The sequence below is a fragment of the Petromyzon marinus genome, chromosome 20 (genome assembly GCF_048934315.1).
Source record: "Petromyzon marinus isolate PM22_M1 ecotype Great Lakes invasive population chromosome 20, UKy_Petmar_22M1.pri1.0, whole genome shotgun sequence".
NCBI classification, from domain to species: domain Eukaryota; kingdom Metazoa; phylum Chordata; class Hyperoartia; order Petromyzontiformes; family Petromyzontidae; genus Petromyzon; species Petromyzon marinus.
The window spans coordinates 5,749,033-5,764,955 of NC_133686.1; the positions used below are offsets into that span (position 1 = coordinate 5,749,033).

At 45.5% G+C, this 15,923-nt stretch overlaps 1 protein-coding gene across 1 annotated transcript in view; it reads right to left on the reverse strand.

Moving 5' to 3' along the window:
• Nucleotides 1-220: 220 nt before the first annotated feature.
• ST3GAL2 (ST3 beta-galactoside alpha-2,3-sialyltransferase 2) overlaps nucleotides 221-15,923 on the reverse strand; it is a 99,603-nt gene continuing 83,900 nt past the window's right edge. The window contains exons 7-8 of the mRNA XM_032957686.2: nucleotides 8,515-8,634; nucleotides 221-8,351 (exon numbers count right to left, since the gene is read on the reverse strand). Coding sequence (XP_032813577.2) covers nucleotides 8,178-8,351; nucleotides 8,515-8,634 — 294 coding nt within the window. The 3' untranslated portion in view covers nucleotides 221-8,177. The remainder of the gene's footprint in view (nucleotides 8,352-8,514; nucleotides 8,635-15,923) is intronic.

Genomic DNA, 15,923 nt, shown 5'->3' on the forward strand with positions numbered 1-15,923 from the left:
GTGTACATGACAGCCCACCAGTAGACCAGGTTGGGAGGAGCCACTCCTCTCGCCCATCCGCGCTCAAACCCAGCCACCAAGCCTCGCGGACTGTTAACAACCAGCGGCTCACCCACACGCAGCTTCGGGTCAACCGCTATCAAGTTCAAAGTGCGCAACGCAGATTCGTAAGCACACCGTGCAGGGGACATACTTCCATTGCAGAGGCGAGAACAAAGTCTGAGAATTTGCATCTCAAATGCGGAGTTTATTCGTTTCATGAGTTCATCAAGTTTGGCAATTACGTCTCATAACACTTTCTAGAAAATAAAGCGCAGTGTATTCACAGCATTGCCTAGGATGAGGTCTATTGCGAAAACCTGCACTACTTATTGCGATTTAACAGGATCTGCGGCTAATTAAACAATGTAAACATTTGTCTGCACACGTAGAAATGTAATACTTCGAACTGAACACCGCAAAACACGCATTCGTTCGGTAGCATAACGTGTCATCAACCAAATATCCATCCTAAAGTAACTTTGAACGTGGACGTAATATTCTCCATGATTAATATGACGTCTCACCAACATCACATATCCACAATTTTAGGTTAGATTGGCAGGTACTAGTTATGTTGATTACATGTTCATAACATGATCCAAAAACATGCGGAATTAAGTAAATTACTTCACCCCATGCGAACAACCGCCCGTTAGCCAGGCTGGGTCCGTTTACATTGTTTTTAATCATTTTAAAAAGTGAGAAAGTTTTCTTGTCGATATTTGTCAATAATTTTATTTACTTAACACCGGAAATGTGGATTACCAGTCTCGGAAATAAAATAAAGTATGTGACTGTGCTTACATTATTTAAATTTAGCTGTGACATATGCACACTGTGCGAGTGGCACAATGGTGGAGTGGTTAGCGCACTGCTCCGTGAACGCAGCTTCTGGAGTTCGATTCCTGTCACTGGCGAACACTAGCGGCGAGCGACATCTATCACTGGTTTTGGGACCTTCACCGACCTGCGCTGACCAAAATGGTGAAGTATGGTCAAAGAACCCCCCATGTGCGACAAAGCGGCATGGGATGTCCTACGTCTAGCAGTGCATTGCCAAATGGTTGTAATTTTGTATTATTATTCTTTGCCAAGTGTAAATATAATTCAGAGGAATCTTAATATTTAACTGCCTGAACTTACATAATAAACTTCCATGCCATTACCAAGTGGCTCTTATATTAGATTTTGTATAATTTATTTCTGTTCACATAGCTATCGCAAATAAAATTTCGCCGAGCGGATATTCGTCCGACTCCAAATATTTCATCTCGTGCCCTCTTTCAGTGACACGTTGCCGTTCGAAGTACGGTAGAGTACAGGAAGTGTAGTCCATAAGAGGTTTTTTGGTTTAGATCGCGTAAATATGTCGTTAAACCCGCCACCACCTGACACAGGGGTTGTCACGTAAACAGAACATGCAAATTCGTCACTAGTACAGCACACCGGTGTGTTGGAGAGCCAAGCCACAACATATAAAACATTTACAATTGTGGCTTGGCTCTCCAACACACCGGTGTGCTGCACTAGTGTAGTGACATTGTGGGTGTCACTTTGGCGCTCAGCGCCAGCAGCTACTGTCGCAGGAGTGGAAACTCAAGTCGCGAGTCCCCTCTACACACCAGACCATGGGTTGATATGCAAGCGAGCCATAGAGGGCCTCGAGGGATACGTGACGGGGGGAGTCGAGAGCTTCTGGAATGATCCAGAAGCGGCGTGGCCGAGGGCGGGATGAGGCCGCGGGGGGGGTGGATAAAGAGTAAGCCCCGACAGGGATCATCCTGGGGTCCTGCAGAGTCGTCTCCGGGTCTTCGGTCGGCATCGTGGGTCAGGCAGCGAGTACGCGGATGACCCGTTCGTGAAGTTAATCCGCTACTCGCATAGTTAACCGTGTAATTATCACTTAGATGTTGAACCAGTTACGTTTAGAGTTTACCCTGTTGTGAAGCTGTTAAATAAACGTGTTTCCTCCAACTCCAGTGTGTGCCTCCGTACAACACACGACACTAGTACCGAATTGGCATGTTCTGTTTACATGGCGGGTTTAACACATTTATATATTTATGCGATCTAACCCAAACAAACCTCTTATGCATAAAGGAACTGTAGTGTCACGTTGAATCTGCCAAAACGAGGCAGCATCATCTTTGAGAACTTAAACAAAAAAAATCCCCTCTTAACATTAATGTTCATCACACAACCATTTCACCCTCTTATGAAACCCTCTTGTTGGCTACAGAGCTACGAGTGGAGCTGTACGTTTAACACATCGTACAAAGACTGGACATCGTATTACTCCCCAACACAACTGGCACGAGCAGAATACTGGTTCATTGCGATGGAAAAAAGAAATAAAGTGGTTTTCCCCGTCACCTCTGTACCTTGAAGACAAACTGCAGGGCTACACGAGCCGTACATTTGCATAATACTCGAGCACATGGGCGTCACGATAATGATACTTCGAACAGCAGAAATGCATTTCGGAGTTTAAAATGTAGGCTTTTACAGCCGATCTTATTCCTTAATACAAGTTTGAATTGGAAATGGTGTAGGTTTACTCTCCAACACACCGGTGTTCTGAAGTAGTAACAATTTTCACGTAATGTTTACGTGACAACCTTACGAATTGGCTGTTGGGTGGTGGTGGTGGTGGGTTTAATTACACATTTATATTTAGGTGATCTAACCCAAAAAACCTTTTGTGGATGCATATAGGATTTTGATATAGATTTCCACGGTGTGTATCGACTCATACCACCTGCTGTTCGGCATAATATCCGACCATTCACTGGATGTACAGGAAGCTTCTTAAGGAACAGAATGGAGTAGCTCACGTGTTGCCTCGATTATATAAAGTTGATGGCTGCTGCTGGCGCTTCATCTCAGCCAGACAAAGTTATTTAATAAATAATAACAATCAAAATAAGTAACATCGTCCGACCTACATCACACACCAGCGGCAGCCAGCATCTTTAAATAATTGAAGTGGAACCTAAACTGCCCCATTATGTTCCTGCAGAAGCTCCCGGAACGTAGATGGAAATCTTCAACATCGTACCGAACATCACGCGGTACAACCCGAAGATATACATCATACATCACAACCGCGAAAGCCCATGCAGGGGTCTAATTGGTTAATACAACGCATGTGATTCAACATTGCAAGTGACTGGATGTTCAACATCAAACCGGCACCCTGATGCCCTTGAGTTTATCTTAAAGGTAATATTAGTCAGTGCACTTGCAGCACAGCTATCATGTTGGAAAGCTGTTTAAAAAATGTCCACGTGAAAGGACATTTTATTTATCGTGTGTTACAATTCGCTTGTTGGGGGAAGGCAAGGAGAAATGGCTGATACAAGCATGCGACTTCATATGCTAGCACAGCTGATCTTACTCACAAGCAGTATGCTTACATACATTTTGAAATGTGTTCAACTTTAGGTCAAAGTTATATAGGCAATAAAATACTGAAAGGTAATTTCACGTGCTGTTTTAAAAGTCTCAAAACTGCCCATGTCATTCGCCAAAATAGCTGCTTCGTTTAGCATTTACATGAGTGCACTTAGCAGGGGAAGAAAGGGACTGATAAAACATCTAATTTGGCTGTGTAAGAAACTAAACTTAACATAATCACGCGTTGTCATAAAATGGCAGGCGGTGATTATTAAACCACTGCAGAAGTCTTGCCAATGTATAGATTTAAAAAAAATTGTGCAGCTCTGAGCTCCATATTTGAAAAAAATAATAATCATGAACCACTTCATTATTCGAATCAATTATTTTCATCATTCTTCACCATCCACATGATCAATCTACTGCTGGATGAAGGACTCTCCAAGATGTCGCCATCTGTCACATTGCTGCCATGTTCACAATCCACCGGGCACTCACCCACCCAAACACTCAACCACTCACTCACTGAAACACCAACTCACCCACCCACCTACTCACCCGCCCACTCATCCACTAGGGCGGAGTGGAGGTTTGGTTGGGGTCGATGTTACTGGGAGCTGGTGCTTGCACTATAGGAATATTGACAATTAAGATTCTTCTATACCACTGCAGAAAAAAAATCCATCTCGCACCTGTACACGATCCAAATTTCATTGCTCCATCTCCTGCATGGAATTCCTCTGGAACGCTTTCCATTTTAATAATTCATGTACATATCAAAGAGACACTGGTGGCTCCTACCTATTTGACAGTATTTTTTTTTAATAAACGCAATAAAAGTAGCTACAACAAATAAAAGACAATTCTTACAAAAATAAACACTACAAATTATTCAAACCACTTTTTCTACTCACAACAAAGAGGCTGTGCTCTCATCGCTAATACATTGCTTACACTCAACCACATCGCATGGAATTGACATTTTCAAGATCACGAATACAAATTGTACTTCTCTTGCAAATACAGTGCGTTTGCCCACTGACAATGAAATGATCAGTCTATAATTTTTATGGTAGGGTTATTTGGACAGTGAGAGACAGAATAACAACAAAATCCAGAAAAACGCATGTCAAAAATGTTATAAATTGATTTGCATTTTAATGAGGGAAATAAGTATTTGACCCCCTCTCAATCAGAAAGATTTCTGGCTCCCAGGTATCTTTTATACAGGTAACGAGCTGAGATTGGGAGCACACTCTTAAAGGGAGTGCTCCTAATCTCAGCTTGTTACCTGTATAAAAGACACCTGTCCACAGAAGCAATCAATCAGATTCCAAACTCTCCACCATGGCCAAGACCAAAGAGCTCTCTAAGGATGTCAGGGACAAGATTGTAGACCTACACAAGGCTGGAATGGGCTACAAGACCATTGCCAAGCAGCTTGGTGAGAAGGTGACAACAGTTGGTGCGATTATTCGCAAATGGAAGAAACACAAAAGAACTGTCAATCTCCCTCGGCCTGAGGCTCCATGCAAGATCTCACCTCGTGGAGTTGCAATTATCATGAGAACGGTGAGGAATCAGCCCAGAACTACACGGGAGGATCTTGTCAATGATCTCAAGGCAGCTGGGACCATAGTCACCAAGAAAACAATTGGTAACACACTACGCCGTGAAGGACTGAAATCCTGCAGCGCCCGCAAGGTCCCCCCTGCTCAACAAAGCACATATACATGCCCGTCTGAAGTTTGCCAATGAACATCTGAATGATTCAGAGGACAACTGGGTGAAAGTGTTGTGGTCAGATGAGACCAAAATGGAGCTCTTTGGCATCAACTCAACTCGCCGTGTTTGGAGGAAAAGGAATGCTGCCTATGACCCCAAGAACACCATCCCCACCGTCAAACATGGAGGTGGAAACATTATGCTTTGGGGGTGTTTTTCTGCTAAGGGGACAGGACAACTTCACCGCATCAAAGGGACGATGGACGGGGCCATGTACCGTTAATCTTGGGTGAGAACCTCCTTCCCTCAGCCAGGGCATTGAAAATGGGTCATGGATGGGTATTCCAGCATGACAATGACCCAAAACATGGCCAAGGCAACAAAGGAGTGGCTCAAGAAGAAGCACATTAAGGTCCTGGAGTGGCCTAGCCACTCTCCAGACCTTAATCTCCTAGAAAATTTGTGGAGGGAGCTGAAGGTTCGAGTTGCCAAACATCAGCCTCAAAACCTTAATGACTTGGAGAAGATCTACAAAGAGGAGTGGGGCAAAATCCCTCCTGAGATGTGTGCAAACCTGGTGGTCAACTACAAGAAACGTCTGACCTCTGTGATTGCCAACAAGGGTTTTGCACCAAGTACTAAGTCATGTTTTGCAGAGGGGTCAAATACTTATTTCCCTCATTAAAATGCAAATCAATTTATGACATTTTTGACATGCGTTTTTCTGGATTTTTGTTGTTGTTATTCTGTCTCTCACTGTTCAAATAAACATACCATTAAATTTATAGACTGATCATTTCATTGTCAGTGGGCAAACGTACAAAATCAGTAGGGGATCAAATACTTTTTTCTCTCACTGTACATTTCCATACCCCTTACACAGGGTGTGCAGTTCGTTGTCCATTCTGTACATACTACAAGCAAGTCAAATCAGAATAAAAATAACACACCTGCAAGGGATGTCATATCTAGACCAAACAGTCATATACCTTCCGGATTATCGCTACCTCAAAATATTTCATAATTTAAACCTCAACGTTGAGTGGTGGCTCGCACTGTCACGTTAGGTGACCCAGCAAATACATGTGTGCCTGTGTACGTGATGCATGTGTATCCTGTACATATTAAAAAAAAAACTATATTTGAGTTACATTAAATATGGATTTTTTCGGTGGTCACTGCCACGAAAACCTGCCGGGAAGTCGTTATTTCGCCGAGCTCACAAGACGTGTCCCGTCTCGCCCGAGCAGCAGGGAACTTAAAACAGCGAGGAACGTGGGCTTCGGGGAGGTCCCGTTGGTGGGGGGTTCCATCCCTGGCCCCCTCTAAAGAGGTGAGGGAGCCCCTACGCCTAGATGTGTATAATAAATGAATGCATATGCAAACGAATTAAAGCATTTGCTAACTTCTCTGAGTGCTGGGCACCGGAGTGATGTTCTCATGTCTACGTACGGAGCATGTCAGTGATGATCCAACAGAAAAAACGAAATCAATAAAATATTATTGTGGTTAAAGGTTTATACAGTGAAATAGTGAACGCTGGAAAATGTCAAGGAAAGCAAACTGATTTTCCTTTCCGTTTCTTCATTCTATATTGAGGCTTGGATGGGCTCTGCTACATGCACATTAAGGCACCTTCCCAACACTCGGCCATATAAATATAACTTCCACTGCGTAACGTGTGGAACGAAGCTTTTACTGGTGATGTACCGGGTGGGTGTGGTGGAAATCATGGAAAACTGAATTCACCGATACAATACTTCATATTTTGACTTAAAACTTTCGTGACTGCAGGATGAAGACCGCTTGTGTTGCGATCGAAACGTCGTGGGTTTTTTGCTTGTATTAAAAATTCTAGTTGTAATTTTATTTGTATTTTCTATCTACGTGACTTTACCGAAAGAACCAAAGAATAATACTTCATATGTTTCCAGCGTTTGCAGGGTGGGTGGGGGGGGGTAAAAGGTTTCTTAAAATGTCTTAAATACTTAATTGTTGTTCATTGTCTCAACATAATTCACCGTTGGCAATTATGATAAACAAACGTGGACCGATTGATTCATTGTGCGCCCCCGTATGCGACAGACGATTACGCAACTACCAAAGTTGTATTTGTGTTCATAATGTACACACGACGATAATGCTCAAGATTATTGCCTGTGGTTATTTATAGAACTGCTGCATCGGCGGAAATGTCGTGAACAAGTTGTAAATGATAGTGGAAGTGAAATCAACATCATTCACAGAATTTAATGTGCAAAAAAGGTAAGAAAACACTGATAAAAACTAAACCAAAAAAACATCTACATTGAAATGTAATGCTAATGGAAGACCACGAGTGCACAAATTATCGGCGCCCACAAATTCTCCACTAGCAAATGTTTAAAAATTATTACATTTAAATAGTAATAAGTATCACCATAATCCAACATTATAGCCTGTTATGAGCTTCTAACAATGCCAGGTCTTGGACAGAGCAAGGGGCGTTCCAGGAAATATTGATCTCCCGACGGGACGAGAAGTCATGGTCAAAACAAAGCCTTCGACAGAAGCAGAGATCCGTTCACACAGCGGCAGGCGGGAGGGCCCAGTAGGGCCGGCCTTCTGAACACGCCGAGCCCGGCTTATTTACAAGCTTCAAAACTTCCTTCGCAAGACCGAATTATAAACACAGCGGATCCTGTGATAACACGATAGAAGAATTCAAAATGTGTGCATTCGCATTCATGTTCAAGGAACTCGGGAAGCGGTTGAGAGTTGGCGCAAATTGCGACGCCGGAAATTTTTTTCCAACGGGCGAATTGAAAAAAATGTCTGTGGAGGACACTCGAGGCGGCCGCAAGCAAACCAAGGCAAGCCACCTGCCTGCTGCTCAGCCGTCCTCTCCCCCGTGGGGCGCGATTCCTCCCCGCCGCAGGACGATGCGCATGGGTACTCTGCAGTCTGGCGGAGAGCAAGATGCTTGGAGGGTGGTGCGTGGAGGGGAGGTTTTGGGTGGGGGTGGGGGGGGGGCATCATCTGCCCCTGTGTACACTGATCTTGCCGGCCTCGGTCAGCTGCTTGATGATCTTCTCCTCGTGGTCGGCGTCGTGCACCCCCGTCTTGCGGAACTCGCCCGAGTAGCGGTTGTTTTCCCAGTAGTGGTGCCAGTTGCCCCGGCTGTCGGCACCGAATCCGTACACGTCCACCTGGCGGGGGGCCGGTGCGCGAGCGGTGGAACGGTCGCGTTTAAAGCAAGCAAACGCTAATTATTTGTGACTTAAAACGTTACATTTTTTTTATTTTTCCCGGGAATGGTCGAAATTTCTAGGTTTTGTTTTTATATTTACGTCAAGAGGCTTTTGTCCGTACCTCGTCGCAGACGTGCAGCGCGAAGAAAAGCGCCACCATGCCGGTGGAGGGGTAGCGGCCATGGTGCTCCGTCCAGCTGTCGTGGATGTATTTGAAGAAGGCGGGATTGTAGATGAGCACCTGCAGACGGGAGTGGTCACTTACTAAGGAGCCGATCGCACGTAAAACGCCGTGGCGGATGCCAAACACAGGATGCGGAATATCCTCATCGATCCCGGCTCACGCACAGATTTCGTTTGCTCTTACAAATGTATGGCTTAGCTTATGGAGGCCAGACGAAGGTCCGTGCTGCCTTTCATCATGCTACGTAACAAAACATTCAGCCGCTTCATCATTAGACCTCCTTTGCCAGTACCAAAATGTAATAATAGGGTTTTTCCCCTGTGGTTAATGCAGACATGAATCCTTGTAAAAAAAAGGTTTCAGTTTTGTTGCCAGTAAAAAGGGGAAGAACCCTATTATTATTATATTCAGCCGCTTGTCAATCGACTGCTGGAAGAAGGTCATACCACGCTGTGTTGGTCATGGAGGTTGCTTGACCGTACTTCACTATGCTGACCAGTGCAGGCTGGTAAAGGGGCCCAGGACAGGTTCAGATATTACTCACCACTCATGATAGTCAGGGCGAGGAATCAAACTCAGACCCGGGTTAGGTTAATAGCACAATGCGCTAACCACTGTACCACTCCCCCCCCCCCCCCCCACCACAAAAATCTTACGCAATTAAAACAAATACACAAATATATAATTGATGAGCAATACATAATTATAAACAAATATTAAAGTAAATGTCGATTTACAACTGTGCTATTAATACGTGTTTGCAATAATACAATGAATGTTGTTTATTTGCAGTACAATAGAATTGTTGTTGTCAATGGCCATTAATTTCGGGTAATTGTGCTTTGTTTTCATTGAAAATCAGCCGGCAAGGCAGAGGACCTTATCAGAATTGCATTTCAGCGGCAATCCCCAGTGGGGTGCGGGGGGCTTATAGGTCAGGGCACAACACGGGAGTATTCCGTTCGTGCGTCTAACTGCGACAAATGGGCATTCAGCCAAAATGGGACAAGAGCAGGAATGTAAACTGTACTGATGCGTTAAACATCAGTACACTCACACTTGCGCATAACAAAGACCGAGATCCCTCCTGTCGCCTGGTTCGCTCCCATGATGGGGGGTGGTGGTGTGGCCAGCACCATGCCTGGCCTCTTTTTTTTGTCTCTGCAGTGTTGATGTTTGCATACCACACCAGGTACTCATTTCAGGTAGAGTCAAACTAGCGGAAGGGCAGCTCGGGGCCAGTTCACATATCCATCACTGGTGTTAGCTGTCAGCAGGAATACAACTTGGGTCGCCAGATTCGTAACGCCGTGGTGCTAACCACTCCCGCTTCTGCATCCCCTTTCCACACACAAAGACAAAGATCCCCCGTATAGCTTGTAACAGACTGTCGGGGCAAGTGCTGTTAGCGAGCACCTATGAAGGCCGGAACTGCACACGAGGGAGTGGGTGGCCAGCACCATGCCCGGTCGCCTTTGTCTCTCCAGTGGTGATGTTTACACACCACAGCAGGTACTAATTTGAGGCTGAGTCGACCTAGGGGAGGCCCAGGAGCGGCTCAAGTAATCGTCACTGGTGTTGGCTGTGAGCGGAAATCGAACCCGGGTTGCCGGCTTCGTAGCGCAGCGCGCTAACCACCACACTAACCACGATACTACCGCTCCCCCCCACCCCCCCACACACGTACAGACAGTATGTCATGACCTCTAAATGAAAACAAGGATATGGATTTCAAGTAAGCGGGAGCAAATGAGTCAGGATTTGGGAAAGATAAAAAATGCATACAGAAGAACAAAACGACCATTGCATTTACTGATTATATTGTATTGTCAAAAAAATTTACAGCAATTTTTCAATGAGGTAGGTTTTCACAGTTGTGTTGTAGAAACTCTACCAATATGTTTTTTTTTTGGGTTGTGCAGTGTAGTTCGGCATAATGCACGGTACGCACACGCTGGGAGCTTCAGTTCCCGAAGAATCTTCGAACGCGTGGAGCGGAGGCTCCGGACATCGCGCCCAACACCGCACGGTTACGCCCTTTGTTAAAACCAAACTTGCAATTCTGAAAGAGCTTTTTAAACGTGTTCAAAACAGCTTATTATGTCTGCTCCGACTAAATGCAAATAATTATCAGATGCACGGAGGCCAGGAATGTCGACAGAGAACCCCGATAAAGCCAGAGCTCTACTACGCAAAGGCCGTTTCTTCAAAACAACAAGATACTTACGATACATCTTAATGAACGTTTAACCAATTAATCAGTTTCTAATGTGCGTGACGTGACTTAACAGCTCAGGTAATTGCAGGCTGTCGCGCACGCGCACGCACACACACACACGCACACACACACACGCACACACACACACGCGCGCACACCCCCGGCTGCCGATTTACATCGTGATGGTTTTGGAAGCTGCCTGCAGCTACGGGGAATAGTGTCAACAGACAGGGGTGTAACAATTAGTTGACAAAGACAGATCGGGCGGGCACAGCGTTGGGTTTCTTGCAGGGTGAGAGCAGAGAGATAATGGAGAGAGGGGACTCGGTGGCTGAGGAAGATCGGATCACGCTCGCAATTTGTCAAGTAGCCGGCCCCCCCCCCCCTCCTTCCCTTCCCCGGGACGGCAAATGAATTCTGGATGCATGGCACTGCATTCCCAAGGTCTTAGAAAGGACAAATGCACAGATGCCAAAGAGGAAGGATTACACTACGGTGTGTTACAAGCTAGACAGGTAATACGATGGCCAATCGCAAAGGCTTGGGCATACATACATACAAACACACATGTATGGCCTTAAATACCACTACCGAATTTCGAAACACAAATAGGATTACATTTTATTATGACGAGGGATGCATTCTTGCAGTTACATTGAGAGACCGAAAGAAGTTCACGTGGATTACAGATCGTCGGCAGATTAAAGACAGCATTCAAAACAGAGTGGCCTTGGGGAGGGCACATCACTGGAGGGGTCCGGTGGGCAATGGTCAAAAATAGTGATGCAGTGGCAGCCAAGGAACGTAACGCATTCGAGAGGATGTCCCCCGAGGAGACGGAGCGACTAAAAGCAGCCCATGTACGAGTGCTGCAGAAATGCGAGAGGTGGTGTCGACTCGGCGATGCCTTCACCCAGCAGTGGCTTGATCATACGCTGATGATGACGATGATGATTATAATCCATTATGCCTTTGGGTGCCGATTCAAATGCACCACCATGCCGCCACTCAAGTCACAGCGCACACTTATAGGGACCTTGTTTGGCAAACGCTGGGATCACCAACCGTGACTGCAACGCATCTCAACTTTCAGGCACACGTTACATTTGCCGTCCTTCAGTTTCGTCGCGCGGTGACCTCAGCATTATCGCTCAAATGAAGCCTCCCTCGCCGTCTCGTCCGCTCTCCACGCCGCCTTCCCGAGGCCGTCGGATGATATTCTAAATAAATGAATAAGGGCCGCCTAGACGGCCACGGGAAGACAAGCCGGGAGCTGCCTCCGTGCCGAAAGCCAATAAGATTAGGGAAGACAAATGCGGGCTTGTGTCACTCCCCCTCTCAATTGTGCATTTATTGTCCCGCTGTCGCAACACAGCGGTCAATGATCTTTGTTCTGTGGTCACGCACGAGGTCGCGGTCTGCATACGCAGAATGCACACGCCATAGTAACGTGGTTTTAACTTTGTGCGGTAGTTACAACAAAGCAGCGTTTCATATAGTAATGATTATGATGTTAATAATCACGGCCCTTTGTCAATCCACAGCTGGATGAAGACTTCCTCATGCCGGATCAGTTATTGGGGTTGTTTGACCATACATCACCATGCTGGTCACTGAGGGTTGGTTGAAGGGGTTGAGAGGAAGGGAGGGCAGGGAGGTGGAGGCCAGGACCGGTTTGAGATATCAGAAAGGGCAGACACGAAATGAGTGGCATTGGTGGGCAGTAGATGGCAACAGTTTGCGGTTGGAGTCGTGTGGGTGGCGAACGGGAAGGATGCTGGAAGTAACGAAATAGTCTGTCGAGCGTTTGAAGCCAAGTTTTTATAGATTACAGAAATTCTATCGTCGCCGCCACCAGAGAAGCGAGGGTGCTCATAGTTGCTGGCTTGCCAGGGGGTACACTTACGAAGGTCCATTCATACGCCCTCTGCTCCACCAAGCAAAGCTCTCTGTCGAAGTCCCCCCACAGTTTAACCTTCACGCCCGTTGGAAGTTACTCCCCTCCTCTGCTGTCCACACAGTCTGGAAACTCCCTCTGACCGGCCATCGAGCACGGTTGCCTACGTACGGTGCGAAACAAGTTCAACATACACAAGTCTGCAGAGCTGTTCTCCACTCCTGTTCAAGTTCATGCCTTCGTCTTCTCCTCTGCCTATGGCCGACTGTCTCTTCCCCTCAAGTAAAAAAAAATCATAAATATATAAGCGTAGCCTTTCCCCCCCCGCCCCCAGTGATGAACCTGCCCCACTGTTTAGTACAACAACTTAAAGATGCGGCTGCACTTAAGACTTTCTGTAAATACACACGGTATTCCTAGGTTCAAAACGGATTTCTTGAGAACAGTTGTTTGTGTTTAGTTTGTTGCCCGTCCCCCCCACGCTTGGCTACGTACAGTTAAAAAGAAGTTCAACATACATACATACACGGCTCCCTCCCAATTTCACGCTAGTTTCCATATTTACATTTGTGCATTTGTTCATCTACATTTAATTTATCTTGGCTACACATTCATTACTAATGTCAACATTACGTGCTGAAATTGAACCATTATTAATCGAGAGTCCTGGTGCACATATAGACTGTGGACATGTTTAATACGTGTCTGCTCATTTACCTATTTGCCAACACTGCAGACACACCGATGCATTCAAAAGAATCCAGCAAAAAAAGACGAATCCGCGTAAATATTCAAGAGATTGTCTGCCGTGCGCCGCTGCACAGAGTGTCTTGCGTGCCCTTGAGCACGCGCGAAATTCAATAATCCAGAGGCTGAAAACGCTGCGAGGTGCACTGCGACAATTCCAAAAAAACCCGGGGGACTTATTGCTCCCACGAGAAGTTGTCACTCCCCTTGTGGCTCAGCCGCAGTTAGATTCAAAGTCTCTCAATGGCGCACAGGATGTCTGTAATGGAGCCAAAATTCAAAAGTGCTCACTGAAGCGGGGGAGAGAGTACGTTACTTATCTGGACACAGAACTCGCAGCAATGTGGCCGTGCACCTTGGGGTGCTATTTTGAAAGCTAGACTCGATGTAGAGATGTACTGCACATTAAATTGCTGCTGAATACACAAATAACCTGTCCTTTTGCAGGTCAGGCTTTCAACAACAACAACAACACCAACGATATTCTTGGTTCTTTCGGTAAAGTCACGTAGAAGGGAAACAAAATAAAAAAAAATATAAAACAATAAAATTCTCACGACGTTTCGACTGCAACACAAGCAATCATCATCAGGTGTGAAAACCACAGCAATACATTTTTTTTAAATTTTCTTGCTGTGTTGCAGTCAAAACGTCGTGAGAATTTTATTGTTTATATTTGTATTATTTTATTGTTTCCCTTCTACGTGACTTTACCGAAAGAACCAAGAATATGAATCCCTGCAGTCACGCAAGCTTTAAATCAAAACACCAACGATATTCCTTCTAAAATATAAAAGTACACAAGATAATATTGTGGTGCAGCGGTGGCACAGTGATTAGCGAATTGTATGTATGCATGCTGAACTTCCTTCGCACCATACGTAGCCAGCCCTGCTCAGTCGGAGGTGCATTGCACCTCCGACTGCACCTCCGACTGAGAATCCGGGCTGGTAAGTTCCATCCCAGGCTAAGGCTCACATCAGTGATGAATTAAGCGTGTCCTGGTTATGCTCTGCCTCCTCTATCGACCAACCGGCAGTGACCAGAGCGGTGCAGTAATGGTCAAACAACCTTCCCCCATGACCAACACAGGACAGGAAGGCCCTCATCCGGCTGTGGATTTACAGAAGGGTTGTACATTATCATGATGTGATCTTACCCAACATATACGCACTCGTCTATCATTTTGGGCACGCTACGGAGCATCAATAAATACGACCGTGGAATATAACAAACAATGAATAGTTTCACCCTATTGTGGCACAGTGATCGACTCTGAAGCCAACGCAGATGGCATCAATAAGTGGGGCATTAGCTATAGGGGCAGACAAATGAGTCAACCCTGCCATTTTACGATCGATAATGATAAATCATGCAGTACGGTGTGTGTGCGTGTGTTGAATTATGTTGTGTGGACCTGCAATCTAGTGAGGTTAGTACACCGTGCTATGGACCTGAAAACCTGAGTTTGACAATGTATATTACACATGGCATGGCCAACATCAGTGATAAATATCTGAACCTGTCCTGAGCCTCCCCGAGGTCAACCCGGCTTTAAATGAGTACCTGGTGTGCTGTGTAAATATTGGCACTGGGGGAAAAAAAAACCGTGGAGGTGGTTTTGCCTCCCCCCCGTGTGGCAAGCTGGCCCTCATAGGTGCTTGCTAACTACTCGCCTCAACAGGCTAAAAAGGCTCTATAGGGGATCTTTGACTTTGTGTTGGATTGTTTGAATATGTAATTCTACGCACATATGGTTAGCACATTGTGCTATGTTACAGTTGACACAGGTTCAATTTAAAGCTACGCACGACACCAATGGCACATGGAATATGCACCGAAAAGTATTTATTCGGCATCAAATGTATGCCATCTCCACTTTCAGAACAACGCATTTAAATAATAAACTAGTCTTTGCCTTTATTGCACAGCATCTTGGGAATTCTCCAGAGTACAAGATGCTCCAACAGAGTAAGATGCACCAAATGTGTGCCCAGTGTTCATAAAATTACACAAATATGGTCACACACACACTCGCATGCCTATGGAAACGAATTTCTTCCCCAAAGTTTGCTTTCAAACACAGGGGAACATGTGTGTCACATAAGCTTGAGAATACGGTCAATGCATTTGGGCCCTCTATTAAAACAAAGTAGATTTTGCGCACTTTCGGATGCGCTTCAGCAGCCGTATGGAGCGCTCTTCCTTTCGACGTTTGGAAGCCACTGGAGCTATGCGCTTTTAAATCAATTAGATTGAAAACTAATTTCCTTAAAAATGCTATTTGTGTTTAGTTTGTTGTCTTTCCCCCGCACCTCCAATGCGCGCAATTTGGCTACATACGGTGTTAAAGAAGCTTAACATACATACATGCATAGCAGGTTGGATTGTGATCATCTGCACTGCTCACAATGGCTTCAGGGTTCTTCTGACTGCTCTGACCACGAGTGAGGCCTGTTACGAGCACATCCTGAAGCCACTGTG